This window comes from Dromiciops gliroides, chromosome 3 (genome assembly GCF_019393635.1).
Source record: "Dromiciops gliroides isolate mDroGli1 chromosome 3, mDroGli1.pri, whole genome shotgun sequence".
Taxonomy (NCBI): domain Eukaryota; kingdom Metazoa; phylum Chordata; class Mammalia; order Microbiotheria; family Microbiotheriidae; genus Dromiciops; species Dromiciops gliroides.
The window spans coordinates 657,132,300-657,149,617 of NC_057863.1; the positions used below are offsets into that span (position 1 = coordinate 657,132,300).

A 17,318-nucleotide genomic window follows, 5' to 3' on the forward strand; every position below is an offset into this window, starting at 1 on the left:
CAACCATTTTATGAAAGCAGTTTGGAATCATGCAAACAAAGTGACTAAAATGTTCAGACCCTTTGACCTAGAGAGTACATTACTAGGCTTATGTTCCAAGGAAGACATTGATATGCACCAAAATATTGGTAACAGCACTATTTGTATTGGCAAAGTATTGGAAACAGTAAGTGCCCATTGGTTGGGAATGGCCAAATACACTGTAGTTCATGAATGTAATAGACCATTGCAGTGTGAATTGGGGATGAATACAGAGAAGCTTGGGAGGATCTCAGTGAACTGATGCTGAATGAAGTGAGCAGAACTGAAAAATAGATCCAGTAACTGCAGTGATATAGATGGACAGGATTACCACCCCCAAAAAAAATCAGAAGAGAATGTAACAAAAATGTAACAAAGAACAAGCTAGGCTGGAAGGAACTGGCAGGTGACGTCTCACCCCCACCCGCCGTTGGCAGAGGGGTGGGCCCACAGGTGTTACATTGTATGTATTTTCAGACTTTTTCACTGCATTGATCAGTTATGATTTTCCCCTTTTTCTCATTTTTAAAATAATGCTATTATATGAGATGACTCTCTGGGAAGGTAAGGGGGATACAGGAGGAAATTAGTGTCAAATTTTTTAAAAGATCAACAAAGTTGGGGGCAGCTAGGTGGTGCAGTGGATAGAGCGCCGGCCCCGGATTCAGGAGGACCCAAGTTCAAATCCGAGCTCAGACACTTGACATTTACTAGCTGTGTGACCCTGGGCAAGTCACTTAACCCTCACTGCCCCACTAAAAAAAAAAATCAACAAAATCATGGAAAACCCCTGCCCCTTCACAGCCTGAGTCCAGCTTGCCTTTCTAGGCCTATCCTCCTTCCTCCCCTTTACGCACTCTGTCTCAGCCCAACAGGCCTGGCTCTTCTCCAACATCCAGTCTCCCACCTCCATGCCTTTGCACAGGTTATTTCCTGTCTCCAGGCCAGGAATGTTCTCCATTTCCACCTCTGCTGCTAGAAACTGTAGCTCCCTCTGAGCTCGGCTCAAACACTGCCTTCTTCCAGTCCTCTCATTAGGCACTGGTGCTTCCCTCTCAAAGTCCCTTGTCACCAAATAAGTCACCTGTCACCCCTTCCTTTCCCACCTAGAATGTCAGCTGCTAGGGAGTTGGGGTGGCTTCCTTTTTGACGTCCCCAGGGCCAGCACTTAATACCATGATTGTGAACAAAGACTGATGGATATTGGTAGAACGTGAGGGGATGGAGTCAGAGAGATTAGGGGGATGCCAGAAATGAGCAATGATGACAGTTGGTACAGCTTGAAACTGAGGAATTGAAGGCTTAAGAGCCCAAAGGAAAAGGGATTTCTATGCTGAGCCTCCTGGCTCAATCCCAGACATCAAGAGGGCTTTTTCTCATCACGCTGCCAGGCCACACCCTGTCTGCATCGGCCTGCATGGGCCAGTTTGGAAAGGGCCCTGCGCAGCTAAGGTGTCCAAGGCAGGGCAGGGGCCGTACAGAGATGAAGGATTTGGAAATGCTTGGCCTCCCAGAGAGAAGTCCGACTTGATGAAGCTGGAGAGTGGGTTGGCTTTGCTCGGCACCAGAGGGGGCACTGAGGAGCCTGGGTGGTCCAGGGGGCAGCAGCAGAAGCGAAGCTTCCTCCCACCTGCAAGGATTCCACAGGGCCAGGCTGCCCCTCCAGGGAGCGAGTGCCCCTCCTGGCAGTCTCTGAACATGGGCTGGAGGGCCCCAGTCTGAGATGCTGCCAGGGAAGGAGGCCCGTGAGGCCCGAGTCTCCCTGGCCCCCACCTAGAAGCACACACGATGTCCATAAGATCATTTATTCAAGGTAGGGAGCACGATGAGGGACAAGTCTGGGCTCCCTCCAGGTGCCCGGCAGCAGTGGGTCACAGGACTGAAGTGGGGGCTTAGATGTCTCCCAAAGACAGCCAGAGAGCCTTTGTACGGGCTGCCCGGAGGCACAGCTCGGGGCCGGCTCCCTCCGCCTCTTGATCCCAGGATCGCTTCTGACCCCAGCTCACCCATGTTGCCTTTAGGTTCCCAGCTGAGGCCCATCTCACAAACGAGGAGCCCTGGGAAGAGAAGCTGAGGTCACAAAGGGCCAGGACTGGGACCGGGGCCCAAGCTAGCAATCTCAGAGCTGGACAGGGCTTTGTAGGGTGCTGGATCCAACCATGCCCAGCTGGCCGTCACTTCAACAAGAGGCCCGTGGAAAAGGGGCTGGGGCTGGGGCTGAGGCGGGAGCCATGAGCTAGAGGCACGGGGATAGGCATACTAGGGGCACAGGCACAAACGGGGAGTACCTGGACAGAGCCAAAATACCACAGGGCAGGGACATCCTGATGAAGGGCCAGACAGCGGGTAAGGTGGTCCCTGTCCCCTGTCACCACGTTCACCAGCCCAGGGGGAAGCAGAGAGGCTACATCCTGGCAGGCAGAAATAAGAAGGCACACAGTTCTATCATGGGTGATGGATGACAGGGTGTGGGGCAGGAAAGCCTGGTGGGGGTCTGGGGTTGGGGCCCAGTACCTGGCAGAGCTGGAGGGCTGGCAGCGGACAGATCCCGCTTGGCACAATGATGACAGCACTGCCATAGGCCAAGGCTGGGGCCAGGAGAGACACAAAGGCGAGCAGGGGCCACTCCTCTGGGCAGACGATGCCCAGCACTCCCAGGGCCTCTCGGACTCGCAGAAAAGGCCCGTGGTGGCCAGCACTCTGTAGGGAGGAAGGTTCCAGGGTCAGGGGGGCTTCCAGAGGGGACAGGATGGGGGAACAAGGAATGGGGCAAGAATGGACAAGAGGCTCACGTGTAGGCCGACTCCTTGGGTGTGGACCTGTGCTCCCCAGTCCTGCAGCCGGGCAATGCTCAGGCCTACTTCAGTCCTAGCACCCGCAAGGTCAACGCCCGTCACCTCCATCAGCTGTTCCACCAGTGCCTGGCCCCTCTGGGACAATGCATCAGCCAATGCCCATAGCGCTGATGCCCGGCTCCCTGGCACTCGATTAGCCCAGCTGGAAGACAGAGGAGAGAGGCAGGGTGAGGGTGGCTCTGGGGGCTGGGGCCAGCCCCCCTGCCTCCAGAGGCTCCACTCACGGGGCTGCCGCCTGGTGTGCCGCTTCCACAGCCACTCGAATGTCCTTGGCACCACCCTCCGCCACGTGGGCATAGACGTTCCCGCTGGAGCCCATGATGGGCCTTGAGCTACGGCTGGAAGGATTCTGGAAGCGGCCAGCCAAAAAGATCCCATATGGGGCAGCCTTGCTGAAGGGAGAGGCTGTGGTGAGGGCCTGAGCCTCCTTTTCTGGGGTCCCACTCCAACCCCATTCTCCACGGGATCGCCCTCCAAGGCCTGAGGAGCAAGGTTTGGGGGAGTGAGGAACTGACCTGGGGGAGGAGGTGTCAGGGCCGGAGGGCAGCACAGGTGGCACTGACAGGCCAAACTTGTCATAGTCCACGAGCTCCATGTGTATCGCAGACCAGGGTGGGCAGCCCACAGGCTTTAGGTATTCATAGAGGCCCTGTGGGAGCCAGGGGAGTTAGGGGAGCAGGCAAGCCCACAGGTGTGGGGAGGGTGGCTGGGGGTGAAGAGGGTGGGAGGGTCACTCACATCAGGGCCCCCATGCCAGGATGATCCATTCTCCTTGCAGCCACCCACTGGGGCAGCAGCATCCTTGAGTCCGTGGGCATTGATCCAAACCGTGCCCATTCGGAGCCTGGCAGGAGTCACAGGAACAGAAACAGAGAGATGGACTGGGGAGGGAGCTGATCTGGGGAGCCCTAGATGGCATGTGAGGGGTCAGAGGGTACTGAGGCTGGGAGTCTGAGGGGCCAGTGATCAGGGCAGGAGAAGGGGGGCCCTGCAGGACGATGAGCACCAAGACTGCCCTCCCGGGCTCCTCACAGCCACCCTGGGAAGCAGGTGCTACTGTGAGCCCCATGTCACAGGGGAAGCGCCCCAGGCAGGAAGGGGGAAGGGACCTGCCCACAGCCCAGGGCCTCCTTACTTATATGCCAGGTCCAGGGCCAAGGTGAGCCGCTCGCTCCACACACTGGCACTGCCCCCTCGAGGGGTGCCGTTGACCATAGCCAGTGCCTCTTTTGCTGTGCGAAAGGGAGACAGCACAACCACAGGCCACGGAACCTACAGCCACCATGGGAAGAGGGGTCAGGGCACTGTAGGAGCCCAGGCTCCAAGGGGACCCATATGTCCCAGCGGGCCCCGGCCCCTCTGCCAGCCATGGGGGCCACACCTGGGACGCCCCCCACTGAGCAGCTCACTCACCTCTGCCTGGGCACACGGGCTTGCTGGGGCCAGACCCAGGATCAGCGTCGGGGGGAAGAATGGGCTGTCTGGGGGGATGTTTCCAGCTTGGAATATCTGCATGGAAAGAGGAGGCAGGAGCCTCCATCTTATCCAGAGGCACCCCCCACCCAGGCATCTCCCCCACCCCATCACTCCCACATCCCAGCCCACTCGGGGCTCCTCACCTGGGCCCCTTGCTTCTGCGCTTCCTGAACGTATTTCTGGGCCTTTTCCCAGGCAGAGGCCCCAGGCGTGCCCATGTCCACGGCCCAGTCCAAGCTCCGGCCTTGACGCAGCCTACACATGCGGGCCTTGAGTTTCTCCAGGACCCGTTCCCACTCAGCCGCCTGAACCAGCAGCCGCAGCCCCCCCTGAGGCCCCAACACCCAGGTCAGCTGGGCTGTCTGGGAAGACCTCTTCCCAAAGCCCACCCTGGCCTGCACCACCCCCACCCCACCCCCTACCAAGCTCACCAGATGAAAGGGGGAAGCCGATGGGACACACACAGCTGTCGCCCCAGAAGCCACTCACCGGGCTGCGGTCCGACCAGGCTGCGTCCACCACCCCTTCCACCGCCGAGTCCAGGTCTGCGGTATCTGTGATCACCAGCAGAGACTCTGTGCCCAAGCTCAGGGAGAGGTCGGCACCGCTACTGGCTAGCGCCCTACGCAGGGCCTTGCCTTCCTGTGCGGGGAGGTGGCCCAGCCACTCAGTGCCTTACTAGGCCCTGGCAGGGCACCCCCAGTCGGGGCACCAGGCCCCTCCCAAACCCTGAGTCCCTGCCCCCGTACCTCCACAGTCCCACAGAAGGTGATCTTGGCAATGTTGGGCAGGTTGGGGAGCATGGTCTCTAGGGAGGTGGTCCCCATGACCACATTCAAGACACCGGGAGGCAGCCCAGCCTCCTTACTCAGCTGGGCCACAAGTAGTGAGGTCAGAGAGGTTGGGCCTCCAAGGACCACCACAGTACAGCCTGGCATAGAGACCAGAAATCAGTGAGTGAGCCAATCAACAAGCCTTCACAGAAGAAGAAGCCAGGCCTGCCCCTCACAAGCTCCTGGAGCCTGGAGGAGCCCACCCTAATGCGTCCAAGGCGGCTTGGGGAGGCAGGCGAGGGACTGAACAAAGGAAAGGAAGGACACCTCTGGGCTGCCACGGCACAAAGACTGAGAGAGGAGAGGGAAGAGGCCAGCCCGCCCTCCGGAGAGCGAGCAGACGCTGATGGGGAGTGCAGCTGGACCGGCGGGCAGAGGCCACACTGGCAGGGGCTCCGGACACCAAGTGGATGTGTTCAGATGTGCTCCTGGAAGCCACAGGGAGCCACTGGACTTTACTGAGGAGGGGAGCGATGTGGCTGGGCAGGCACTTTTAGGGAAATCTCTTTGGTGACTGAACGGAATACAGACTGGAGTGGGGAGAGACACAAGGCAGCCCCCCCTCCAGCAGCATAAGGTGACCAACCGGGACAGGGAGGGCGGTGTCAAAAGAGGCAGATTCAAGAGAGGGTGGAAAGGGGAAATCATAGGCATTGGCAATAGCGTGCATATGGGACATGAGTGAGGAATCCCAGATGATCGCAAGGTTGTGAGCCTGAGGGACTAGGAGCCAAGTATCAAAGTGGATAGAGTGCTGGGCCTAGAGTCAGGAAGATTGGGGTTCAAATCCAACATCAGACACTTAAAAACCGTGTGACCCTGGACAAGTCACCTAACCTCCATTTGCCTTAGTGTCCCTCCCTGTAAAACGGGGCTAATAATAGTACCTACCTCCCAGGGTTGTAGAGATACGTGAGGTAATTGTGGTTAAGTGCTGTGTAAATATTAGCAATCGTTATCATTATCACTGTTATTAGTGATTATTACTGGGACAATCTTGGTGCCCTAGATTGTAATAGGAAGGTTACAATGTTGGGGGAAAGATAATTTGGTCTTTTTGGATATACTGAGTTTGAGGTACCTAGGGGACATCCATTTGGGAAGACAGACCAGGGATGGCAGATTGGGGTGGCACTGAATCCACAGTAATTGATGAGGTCACAGGGGACATGGTGTCAAGAGAGGAGGAGGGCCCAGAACAGGCTGGTTTAGAGGAGGATGCAGCAAGGGAGACAGAGAAGAACAGTCAGAGAGGGGTGAAGGAGATCTGGGGGTGGGGGGGTGCCCCAAAAACCTGGAGAGGAGAAAGCAGGCAGGAGAAGAGGGGGTCACCAGAGTGTCCCAGGCTCGGGGCAGGGGGGAGAAGGATGCAGAAAGAGGCTGTCATTGGGCTTCCAAGAGGCCACTGGTTAAGGCTGAGGAGAGCCACAGGAGCAGGGAGGAAGCCAGCCTGGGCAAGGCTTAGCAAAGAATGCAAGGAGGAGGGGAGAAGGGAGAGGAAGCAGAAGGGCCCAGAAGGAAAGGGGGTGGGGCCCCGGCCCAACTGGTCTTTCCTGGGGCTGGTACCACCCAACCCAGAGAAGGGGGGACGGGGCTTCTTGTCAGTCCAGAGTCCAGGGCAAGGGGACCCCAGGCCCCACGGCTTTATCAACTGAGCCCAACTCACCCACAGCCAGGGCTGGGCAGACTCTCCACATCATCTCAATGAAGGAGAATGTGGGCGGGAGAATGACTGCGACCACTCCTGTGGGAAGGAAGGGCAGGGCTGGCAGCCAGCACGCTGGGGGGGGGGGGGGGCTGGCCCAGGGGCTGGAATGAGGGAGGGCCTGGGGTCTCTCACCCATGGGCGCCCATCCTGAAAGGGCCTGCTCCTGAGTCTGGGCCCAGCACGCATGGTACTGCAGCAGCTGGTGGGCCAGAGGAATGTCCCCATCCCGGACCTCGCGCACCACCCGGCCCGATGCCAGCGCCTCAAGAATCCACAGAAGCTTCTGATGCTTATGCATTGTCTCTGCCAGCCTGGGGGAAGCAGGGGATGATGGGTGAGGTCCCCCTGGCCCCCAGAGGCTCATGGGAGAGGTTATAGGGATTTTTGTGCTTAGTAGGTCCAGGGAAGAGCTTCCCCTCTGGCCATCCCAAAGAGGGCAGACTGTTTTTGTCTGGCCCTTTCTGCTTTCTGATCCCTGCAGGGCCAGGCAGGGGAGGCGCCTTGGGGGCCCCCTCACCTGATCAGGTGCTGGGCCCGAGTGGGCCCGGGGAGCCGGCTCCATCCTTCAAAAGCCTGCTGAGCCACATCCACGGCCAAAACCACATCTTCAGTGTCGGCCTGGAAGCAGTTGGCCAGGAACTCACCTAGCCACAGAGCCCTTAAAATCTGCAGGATGTAATAAGCCCCCCACCTTGCCCCCCAAACAGGGCACCCCCGAGGACCAGAGAGGGAGAGTCACCCAGTCACCCAGTGACGAGCAGGGAGCCCGGCCTATGACCCCAGGACTCCTGGAGAGAAGGGGATCACTGGGGCCCAGGGTCCCTGGTACCTGAGGACTGGTCCCTACAGCTGATGGTGCCTTGGCCCTCGGGTTTCAGCCACTTTCCATTCACAAAGTGGCCCAGGTTTGAGCCCTGGGTGTCCTAGCCAGCCTGAATGAGATGGGGCAGGGGCAGGATTGAGGCCTCTCACATACTGCCCTCCAGAAGGTCTCAAGTGACCAGTGCCAAGACACCAAGGCATTTAGCACCTGGAGGGGAATCAGAGCCCAGAATGTCCAGGCCTGTGGGTGTGGGATGGGGGAGAGGAAGGTTCTAAAAGTTCCAGAGGGACTTGGCTAGGGTCAAAGTCTAGTGGCCTCAGGGCTATGACACCCAAATGCTGAGACCAGGGCAGGAAGTCTGGGCCTCTAGGTCTCTGAACCAGGACGCATGCAGGTGCCCTGGCAGGAGCACAGTCTGCTCCTAATAGGCCAGGGCAGAGCCTGGAGGGCAGGGTTTAGGAAGGCCTCCCATGCCCTGGCGCCCAGCGTATTATATGATACATGGAAGGGGGTGCCCAGGCAGGGGTACACAGGGCCCAGGATAGACAAAGTACCAGAGCTATGTAGACAGGGCACAGGGACTGGCATCTGCTAAGCCTGGGGCAGGAGACTGGGGTGCCCAGGGTAGGAAAAGGGAACAGTGAGGAATAGATAAAGGTTCCAGAGGGCAGCCCCAGAATCCTGGCCCAAATGACAGAAAGCAAGGCTTATGATCCACAGTGCAATAAGGGAAAGCAGGGCTGCAGCCTGGGGAGCACGGTGGCAAGTGGCTTGGGATGAGGGCACATTGGCACAAGTGAGGCTTGGGTTCAGGGGCACACAGGTGCAAGCAGGGATCAGAGTCTCGTTGGATGGGGTCTAGGGTACCCAAGTAGAGGGAGGCTGGTGTAACCGTAGTGTAACTGGCTCCACAGACTGAGGTGCGGGGAGACAAGCCAGGTGGGCTGGGCTGGGGTGTACACGTGCAGTGGGTACAGGTGGACAAGCAAGGCTAGGACGGGGTGTCAGGGGAACAGTGGGTGGGTGAGAGACAGGCAGGGCTGGGCAGGGGTGCGGGGGTGCATTGGGTGAGGGGGCCTGGCAAGGCTGGAGGGAGTGAGCAAGGGTGCAGGGGGTGCACTGGGTGAGGGGGCGCGGGGCAGGGGACAGGTAGGGCTGGAGGGGGTGAGCAGGGGTGCAGGGGGTGCACTGGGTGAGGGGGCAGGCAGGGCTGGGCAGGGGTGCAGGCGGTGCGGGGGGCGGCGGGGCAGGGGGGCACGCGGCGCTGGACCGGGACTCGGCATCCGCTCGCCGGATCCCGGGGAGCAGGCGCACGAGCGGTTCGGCCAGGGTTGCGGGGGCAGGCGGGCTCACCAGTGCCAACGAGGGCTCTCGGGCGCAGGCCCGTAGTCCAGGGAAGAGAAGATGTCCTTGGCGCTGACGCCCCCACACGACGTCGCCTTTGGCCGCCGCCATGCCCGTGCGCCCGCACTCCAGCAGCAGCTCGCTCAGACCCAGCACCCGGCTCCTGCCCCGGACTCTGTGGGGAATCCACCGGGCACCGCCCCTCCCACCGCATGCCCCGCCTCCCTTTTCCCGCCGCAGCCTTCCATTGGCTCGAGGAGACAGACCGGAAGTGTGGCGCCTTCCGCCGGATGAGAGGGGGCTGAGTAACGGGAAGTGTGGCTTCCCAGGTAACGGCAAGACCTGCAGTCCACCGGAAGTGGGCTGGGGGGCGTCTGGGAGGATCTTTGGTCCCAAGGCTGGGGTCTGAGCAGTTTGTCTGTGAGTCCCCGCTCCCATCACTAGTGCCGGCCTCTGTGCCAGGAAGGGTTGTGATCTCAAGCGTTCTTTAGACGCGGGTAGCCCGGGGGGGGGGGTCTCCCCTAATTCCCACAGCCCCCAGGGGTCCCATCCTGCCTGAGTAGGGCAGAGGATCCCTAAGCAGGCTTTAGGTCTGGGCCCAGGAAAGGAGGAAGGGAAGGGCCCTGCATCCCCAGCCCCCTGGAGGGTCCCAGGACTGCCCCCAGGGCAGACCCCTCCGACCACCGGGGACCTCTAAGCGTCCTTTGGGTGCGGGACCCGCAGCGGCCCCCTCCCAGCCTCTCCAGGTCCCCAGGAGCGAGCCTGGCCGGGGACCTCTGAGCATCCTTTGGAGGAGGTGGTGGTCCCTTGGGACCCCTGGCAGGGGGCAGGTTGGATTCCTGGGGCGCTCAGCCCCTGGCCCAAGAGCCCTGACCCCTCGCGGTGTGTCCCGCAGCTTGGTCCAGCTCCGGGATCTCTAAGTGTCCTTCCATCACTCCTGGTCACCCCTCACCCAAGGCCATGGCTTCGGCCTCAGGCCCAGGCCGGGACAGCTCCTTGCTGGCGGCTGAGCTGAGGGAGGAGGCGAGAGCTGAGGCAGAGGAGGAGAGCAGGGGTCTGTGTGAGCAGATGCTGCTGCAGGTGGGCAGGGGTCCCAGGGGGACTGGTGGGGTCTGGGGAGGTGGAGGTTCAGGGGGGTGATTCTGGCATCCATGTCTCTGTAGGCCATGCAGAAGATCCTGGATGCCCAGTCACCCATGCCCGACTCCAGGCAGATCCAGCCCAAGCCTGGTAAGGGGGCACAGTGGGGGGCAGAGACGGGAGAAAGAGAGGAGACAAAGCATGGTGGTACCGAGGGGAGGAGCTGGAGGCAGATGAAGACGGAGGTGGTTGGAGAGAAGGAGAAGAGACCCGGAGGCACGTCTGTGACTCCCCATCTCTTCGTGCCTGCTGGCGTCTCCATCTGAACCGATTCTGGGGTGGGGGCCCTCCACATCCCTGTCTTTTCCTCGATCTGGCCACCTGCCTTGGTTGCCCCATGACCTCACCCCCCTCCAGGTTTCTGCGTCAAGACTCGCTCCGCAGAGGGGAAGGTTTTCATCAACGTGTGTCAATCGGATGCCATCCCGGCCCCTGCAGATCTCAGTGAGCAGGAGCTGCTGTGTGTGCTCGAGGGGGATCAGGCTGCCTTCCGCATCCCCATGAGCCTGGGGGAGCCCCATGCTGAGCTGGACCGAGGTGGGCCGCACCCTGATCCTCAGCCCTGCCCCGACTCCCTCCCTTCCCAGCCTGGAGCCAGCCACTCCCTGCTGGGCTATCTCTGTTTCCCATCTGTCTGTCTCTGGTCTGAGTGGTTCCCTCCTTTCATCTCTTCCTCTGCCTTCATCCTCTTATCTTTGTCTGTTTTATTGCTGCTGTAACTTTGCCTCCCTGGCCCAGCCCTGGGCTCCCTTGGTGTCCCACGCCCTTCCCTCTGGGTTCCCCTTCCTCCCTCTGGGTCCTCTGGCCAGGGCTGGTGGGAGGTTGGGGAGCAACCAGTGCTCAGTCTCTGTCCTCATCCTTGCCAGGAGGGAATGGCTGCACGGCCTATGATGTCGCCATCAACAGTGACTTCTACAAGAAGCTTCGGGTATGGGCACTGGGGGTGTGGAGCCAGGGGAGGAGCTGCAGGAACCTGGGGCCTGGAGAGCAGGGCAGGGGGAGGGGCGCTGCGGGCAGAGCTCTGGGGGCTTCAGCCGCTGAGGGCCTTCTCCCCCGCTCCCCAGAGCAACGACTTCTTCTTGGAGTTTTTTGTCACGGTGGCTATGGAGGGTCTAGAGGACAAATATGGGACCCAGCTCAGCCGAGGTGAGGCCTTCCTCAAGGGTCTGGGGCCCCGGTGCGTGGCCAGGGTCTGGGAAGCAAAGCGGGCCCACTGATGCCCATTGCATCTCACTGCCTGCAGAGTGGCGCCTGCTGAAACACCGGCCCTTCCTGGGCTCCATCTCCCAGCAGAACATCCGGACACAGAGCCAGCCACGACCTCCAACCATCCAGGAGCTTGGAGACAGGTGAGCGGGGCTGCGGTGCTGCGCCCTGCTCTGCGCTGCCCACAGCCCTTAGCCCTACCTGGTTCTTTTTGCAATCTGTGCCTGGCCCATGGCTAATCTTGGAGTGCTGGGCTTCCCCATCCATGTTTGCCTCAGAAACTTTGTTTGTCTTGCTTCAGCATGAGGTGGGAGGGAGAGAAGGCAGGTCTTTGCTTTGCAGACTAGTACCTGCGTACAGTAGACACTTAATGAATGCTTGTCCATTGACTGTTGCCATCTCTCCCCAGCCCCAGCACTGAGGATCCCCCTCTGAGGCTCTGGCTAGAGGCCCCAGACCTGCTCCTGGCTGAGGTGGTCTTGCCCAAAGTGGTAAGTGCCCCAAGCAGGTGGGCCCCCGGGCAAAGGAGAGCACCCAGTTGGAGCAGGGAGAGGGGGAGCCTGAGATTTTCCCATCAGGCCAGAGGGCTGGGGAGTCTAGTGTGAAGAAAAAGTGAGCCAGAGTTCAGGCCCTGGGCTGGGCTCCAGCCCCTATCTCACCCTATCTCATTCTGTCTCTCCGTCTGTTCCAGGCCTCAGCCCGGGAGCTCTCGCTGCAGCTTGGGGGGGACCGACTAGTCCTGGGGGCACCGGGAACCCCCTACCATGTAGATGTCTTTGTCCCCCACGACATCAACCAAGAACAGTGCAGGGCTGCCTTCAACCAGAAGAGCAAGGTGGGCCCAAAGGCTCCTGGGCTGGAGCGGGGCTGGGTGGGCCTGGGCCAGCAGGGCAGCCTGGGTCTTCAGTGCCTTCTGTTTCTCCTCCAGACCCTGATGATCTCCCTGCCCCTGAGCAGCAGGACCCAGGCTCTGTAGGTGGAGGCCCGGCCTGAACGGACGTCCTTGTTTTCCCTGACTCCCTTTTAAATAAAAACTTTTTACATAGAAGAGCTCTTGTCTGCTTGGGGACTGAGGCCTGGCTCCGTGATTGCAAGGCTCCTGTGGGCAGCCCCCCGCAGTGTGGAGGCAGAGTTCAGGGGCTAGCTGCTGGGTGAGGCCTGGGAGCTCTCTGCCCTGCTCTCAGACAACTTTCATCTTACTGAGGGGAGACCACTGGGACCACAACTCAGTGAAGGGCAGGTTTTTGAGGAGAGAAGGCACTGATAGGGTTGGCTGAGGAAGGTGGTACCTGAGCTGAGGCTGGAAGGTCATAAGAACAAGGGACTTGTGCCAGATGTGAAGGACGGCAGCAGGAGGGTGGGAGGGCAGGAGGCAGGAATGTCCCAGGGAGAAGCTGCAGGGGCAGGGGCTGGAGCTGGAAGCCAGAGGAAACAGGGAGCTACGGATGGTGGTTGAGCAGGGGTACCATGATCACACCTCCCTCTGATTGGGCCGTGGAGAGGAGGAGAGGTTGGAGTTGGGAGGCCAATGAGGAGACAAATTTAAGAATCCGGGAATGAGATGACAGGCTGAATGTGGGTGGGGGGCATATGAGTTCAGAGAGAAATCAGAGATGGGTGTAGAGAGGGAGGGTTGAGGGTGAGCCCCCCGGAAGGCTGGAGAGGTAGGAGAAGGGACAGGTCTGGGGGGGGTGGCCAGAGCGGGCTGCTTCCCTCCTCTCTGGGACAGGCTGAGTTTGATGCAAGCGTGTGCTGGAGATGTGGGACTGGAGCTGGCGAGGAAGACCCTCTGGGTCCGTAGCTGCAGGAGATGGTCATTAGATCCCTGGGGACTAGGGAGGCCACCACAAAGAACAGTAAATGGAGAGAAGAGAAGAGGGCTCAGGACGGAGCTTTGGACCCCCCCCAAGCATGATACAGATGGTGGCCCCGGAGGGCGCAGGAAGGAGGTGGGGGAGGGGAAGGCCTGTGGACGTTGTGTCATTAAATGATGACGGGGAGGAGGCCAAGGCTGCAGAGGTCAGGAAGGGTGAGTGGGAGAGGCCCCTGAGAACCGCTAGAGCAGGGCTAGCCGCTGCTCGGAGCTGGGGTGAGGAGGGGTCCACAGGGGCACCCTGCAGGCTTCCCAAGGCCCAGAGAAGAGGGCCTGCAGCCCTTCTTTCTCCAGCCCTGCTGAGGTTAGGGGGAGTCCTGGGGGGAAGCCAGATGTGAAAATATTCATTCGCTTCTCTGCCCCTTCTGCCCCAGCTTCCCTGGCTGTGGCCCCTGGCTCTGGACATGGGCAGCCCACAGTCCCTCCCTGTGGGCCGTGCAGAGCAACCCTTGGGCCTCTGGGCCCCCAGCTGTCCTCAAGATAGGAAGGCGCCACACAGGGACTCAAGGGATGGGTGCCTCGCCCAGCCATGGGACAGAACTCCATCCACCCGACCCTCAGGCCTGAGCCCTGGCCAGACCCGAGCCCCAGCCTGGGCTGGCCGGCCCTGGGCCTCTCTCCCTCTGCTGCCACGTCTGCCTCTTCTCCTTTGTTCTCCATCCCTTGCATCCCTGGGTAACCTCAGCTGTTGGTCTCTGTCTTTCTCTGCTCTTCTCCCTCAGCTGATGTGATAATAGCAGCCGGCCTCCCCCGGCCTCCTCCACAGAATGGAAGCTCCCTGCAGGTCAGAGTTTGGTTTTGTCCACTTAATAAAGGCTGAATGCCACCTCTTTCTCCTCCCTTTAAGACTTTTCTTTTCTTTCTTTTTTTTTTATTTGAGGCAGTTAGGGTTAAGTAACTTGCCCAAGGTCACACAGCTTTATCCACTGCACCACCTAGCTGCCCCCTCCCTTTAAGACTTAGCTTAGGGGCAGCTAGGTGGTGCAGTGGATAGAGCACTGGCCCTGGATTCAGGAGGACCTGAGTTCAAATTCAGCCTCAGATGCTTGACACTACCTGTGTGACCCTGGGCAAGTCACTTAACCCTCATTGCCCCACCAAAAAAAATAAACAAATAAAAAATAAGTATTAGCAAAAAAAAAAAAAAAAGACGTGGCTTAGACTCCCAGGCCTCGAAGGTCTGTACTGGGGGTAGTGGTGGAGGGAGTTCCCCTTGGGGGAGTCTTGGATTCACCAGGAAAGGCTTGGCCAAAAGATCTCTAAGCCCACAATCCATCAGCATCCTGTTCTCTTGGGCTCTGCCTATCTGAGGCATCCTGCTTCTCCTCTCCCTCCGATTCTCCCAATGTGGTCAGGATTTGTCCACAAGCAAGCCCTGCCTCAGTCTCTCTCCGGATCTCCAGCTGCCTATTGGACATCTCAAATTAGATGTCACAGAGACATCTTAACCTCAATATGTCCCAAACTGACCTCATCCCCCACAATCAAGGCAGCGAGGTGACACAGTGGGAAAAATGCTGTACCTGGCATCAGGAGGACCTGAGTTCAAATCCAGCCTCACACACTTAACTAGCCGTGTGACCCTGGGCACTTCATTTCACCTGTTTGCCTCAGTTTCCCCATCTGCAAAATGAGAATAATCAGAGCACCTGGCTCCCAAGGTTAAGGATTGGGGATAGTATTAGTACAGCACTTAACAAATGCTTGTTTATCGATTATTGATCGACTGATTAACCACTTCAGTGTAGACCAATAGAAAGAGCCATGGCTCTGAAACCCCAGGACCTGGGCATCCCTCCTGTGCAGAGCTGGGGGCACCCTGGCAGTTCTCACAAATAAATACATTGGTCCAGGCAGCCAAGTTTCCCCTTTGTCTCCTCTTTGCCCATGGGTGGGGAGGTCACTCACACTGGCACTCACTGCCAGTCATGCGACTCAGCACATTCCCCATTCTGCTGATCTGTCTTCACCCCCTAGCCCCGCCCCTGATCTCACCCCTAACTGCCCCTTGCCCTCCATCCTGTCTACACTGATAGAGCTAGAGTAGTCATTGGGTCGGACCCTATCACCATACAGATGGGGAAACTGAGGCTCAAGAAGGAAAAGTGATCGTTCAAGGTCACACAATTAGTAAATAACAAAGTTGGGATTTGAACTCAGGATTTGGGACTAGACCCTGCAGGGCTGAAACTCAGAAGAGACTTTACAAAAGTTAGAGACAGGGGCCCTGACTCTCCACTTGCGCAGGAGTGTAGTGAGGCAGCCCCTCACTTCAGCAAAGTCTGACGGCACAGTACTATCCTACTGTACTACATACAGCAGGCACTTCATAAATGCTTTGCTGACTCCCATTTCATTCAGGTACTCTCACTGGGTCAGCCCTCTTGGGCCATGGGCACCCATGAGACTTCCAGTTCTTTGCTCTGGCCAAATTCTGCTGTAAAGAAGTGTGGACATGGGAGGCCTTTCATCTGCTTGGGGTATGTAGCCAGTAGTGGCCTCACCAGGGCAAAGCACCTTCATTTTAGCACCCTGCTTTGGTTGAATTCCCAACATTTAACAGATGCTCTGAGCTACGTCACAGCCCCACCAGCAGGGCATTCCTGTGCCTGTCTCATCACTGCCCCTCAAACAACTGTGATTTTCTCTGTGTCAGCTTTGTCAATGCAATGGACACAGTTCTTAAAATTTACATTGCTCTTTGTATTAGAGCTTTGGTGGTTGTTGGCAGCTTGCATTCCCTCTTTCAAAAACTGCCCATTGTAATTCCTTTTTTTTTTTTTTAGTGAGGCAATTGGGGTTAAGTGACTTGCCCAGGGTCACACAGCTAGCCCATTGTAATTCTTGATCCCTTATCCAAGAATTTGAGGGGACTTTAGCATCTGCCAATGACCAACCCATACGTCAATGGGATCCTCACCATAGCAGATCTGAGAAATGGTCCTCCATCCTCTGTTTGAAGACCCCCAAGGATAGAGAAACCCAGCACTCCCACAGGCAGCGCCATCCCACACAGCATGGTGCCCAGAACAGTCTGCCAAGACCAATGGGGCTATCACATCCCTCCTCTTGGAAGCTTTGCCCTCCTAATACATCCTGCACTCACGATCACGTTGGCAGTCACACGGCACTGTGAACTCATATTCACCTTGCAGTCCACTGAAATCCCCAGAGGATTTTCAGAGCAACTGCTGCCTAACTAGACTTCCTAGAACTTGTCCTGGGGAAGTTCACTATTTGTCCCATTGTGCAAGACCTTACATTTCTGCTTACTGAGTTTCCTATTATTAGCATCAGTCCATCAAGATCTGACTCTGTCTTCTAGTATGTAAACTCTCCCACCCAGCTTAGGAGCGTCTGCCAATCTGATGAGCATACCCTCAATACCTTTATCAGTGTCACTGATAAAAATGTTCAACAGTCCAGGACCTGCATGGATGCAGGGGACAAGGGCACTCCATTACAGAACTCCTGCCATATTGCCACTCTACCATTAATGACTACTCTAACAACTGCTGCCTAACTTGTTCTGAATTGATATTCCTTCCTTCCTTCCTTCCTTCCTTCCTTCCTTCCTTCCTTCCTTCCTTCCTTCCTTCCTTCCTTCCTTTCTTTCTTTCCTTTTCAGGGCAATGAGGGTTACGTGACTTGTCCAGGGTCACACAGCTAGTAAGTGTCAAGTGTCTGAGGCTGGATTTGAACTCAGGTCCTCCTGGATCCAGGGCAGGTGCTTTATCCACTGCACCACCTAGCTGCCCCTGATATGATTTCATTATCATCTGGTCCATCTTCTCCATAAGAATACTAGGAGACATTTCATCAAAAGCTTTGATTGGCAAAGTGTATCCACTGCATTTTCTCAGTTTAGTAATACTACTAAAAATGGAAATGAGGTTGGTCTGGTATAACCCATGCTTGCAGAAGCCAGGTTGGCTCTTCAGAGCCACTGCTTCCCTCTCTAGATGTCTGACAACTATCTCTTTAATGATCCCTTCCCGAACTTTCCTAGGAATCCCAGTCAAGCTCATTGGCTAATCAT

At 57.8% G+C, this 17,318-nt stretch overlaps 2 protein-coding genes across 3 annotated transcripts; one reads left to right on the forward strand and one right to left on the reverse strand.

Annotated features, from left to right (window-relative positions):
- Window positions 1–1,812: 1,812 nt before the first annotated feature.
- On the reverse strand, window positions 1,813–9,217 carry ALDH16A1 (aldehyde dehydrogenase 16 family member A1). The gene is made up of 17 exons (XM_043995993.1): window positions 9,070–9,217; window positions 7,723–7,825; window positions 7,411–7,537; window positions 7,026–7,204; window positions 6,852–6,929; window positions 5,102–5,283; window positions 4,842–4,994; window positions 4,496–4,681; window positions 4,290–4,385; window positions 4,012–4,148; window positions 3,615–3,720; window positions 3,392–3,525; window positions 3,101–3,268; window positions 2,814–3,018; window positions 2,536–2,721; window positions 2,310–2,432; window positions 1,813–2,078 (listed from the first exon to the last, which is right to left on the reverse strand). Exons 4-17 carry the CDS (start codon window positions 7,189–7,191, stop codon window positions 1,914–1,916), a joined length of 2,085 nt encoding a protein of 694 aa, XP_043851928.1. The 5' UTR covers window positions 7,192–7,204; window positions 7,411–7,537; window positions 7,723–7,825; window positions 9,070–9,217; the 3' UTR covers window positions 1,813–1,913.
- On the forward strand, window positions 9,170–12,455 carry PIH1D1 (PIH1 domain containing 1). Of its 2 annotated transcripts, none has more exons than XM_043995994.1 (10): window positions 9,170–9,389; window positions 9,956–10,140; window positions 10,224–10,290; window positions 10,558–10,737; window positions 11,067–11,128; window positions 11,265–11,346; window positions 11,444–11,549; window positions 11,816–11,897; window positions 12,098–12,241; window positions 12,335–12,455. In XM_043995994.1, the coding sequence occupies exons 1-10, from the start codon at window positions 9,170–9,172 to the stop codon at window positions 12,380–12,382; spliced, it is 1,176 nt and encodes a 391-aa protein (XP_043851929.1). In that variant the 3' UTR covers window positions 12,383–12,455. The 2 variants fall into 2 exon arrangements, with proteins under 2 accessions (XP_043851929.1, XP_043851930.1); XM_043995995.1 differs by having other exon boundaries at window positions 9,349–9,480.
- Window positions 12,456–17,318: the final 4,863 nt, after the last annotated feature.

What these genes read in the sequence shown, in the direction of transcription:
- ALDH16A1 (XM_043995993.1), bottom strand. Translation starts at nt 7,191, where the DNA reads ATGCATAAGCATCAGAAGCTTCTGTGGATTCTTGAGGCGCTGGCATCG. An exon ending in GCCCTGGACCTGGCATATAA is followed by an intron (nt 3,721 to 4,011) that starts GTAAGGAGGCCC and finishes GACTCCTGCCAG; the next exon opens with GCTCCGAATGGGCACGGTTT. An exon ending in GGTATTTTGGCTCTGTCCAG is followed by an intron (nt 2,079 to 2,309) that starts GTACTCCCCGTT and finishes TTCTCTTCCCAG; the next exon opens with GGCTCCTCGTTTGTGAGATG.
- PIH1D1 (XM_043995994.1), top strand. Translation starts at nt 9,170, where the DNA reads ATGCCCGTGCGCCCGCACTCCAGCAGCAGCTCGCTCAGACCCAGCACC. An exon ending in GCAGATCCAGCCCAAGCCTG is followed by an intron (nt 10,291 to 10,557) that starts GTAAGGGGGCAC and finishes ACCCCCCTCCAG; the next exon opens with GTTTCTGCGTCAAGACTCGC. An exon ending in CCTTCAACCAGAAGAGCAAG is followed by an intron (nt 12,242 to 12,334) that starts GTGGGCCCAAAG and finishes TTTCTCCTCCAG; the next exon opens with ACCCTGATGATCTCCCTGCC.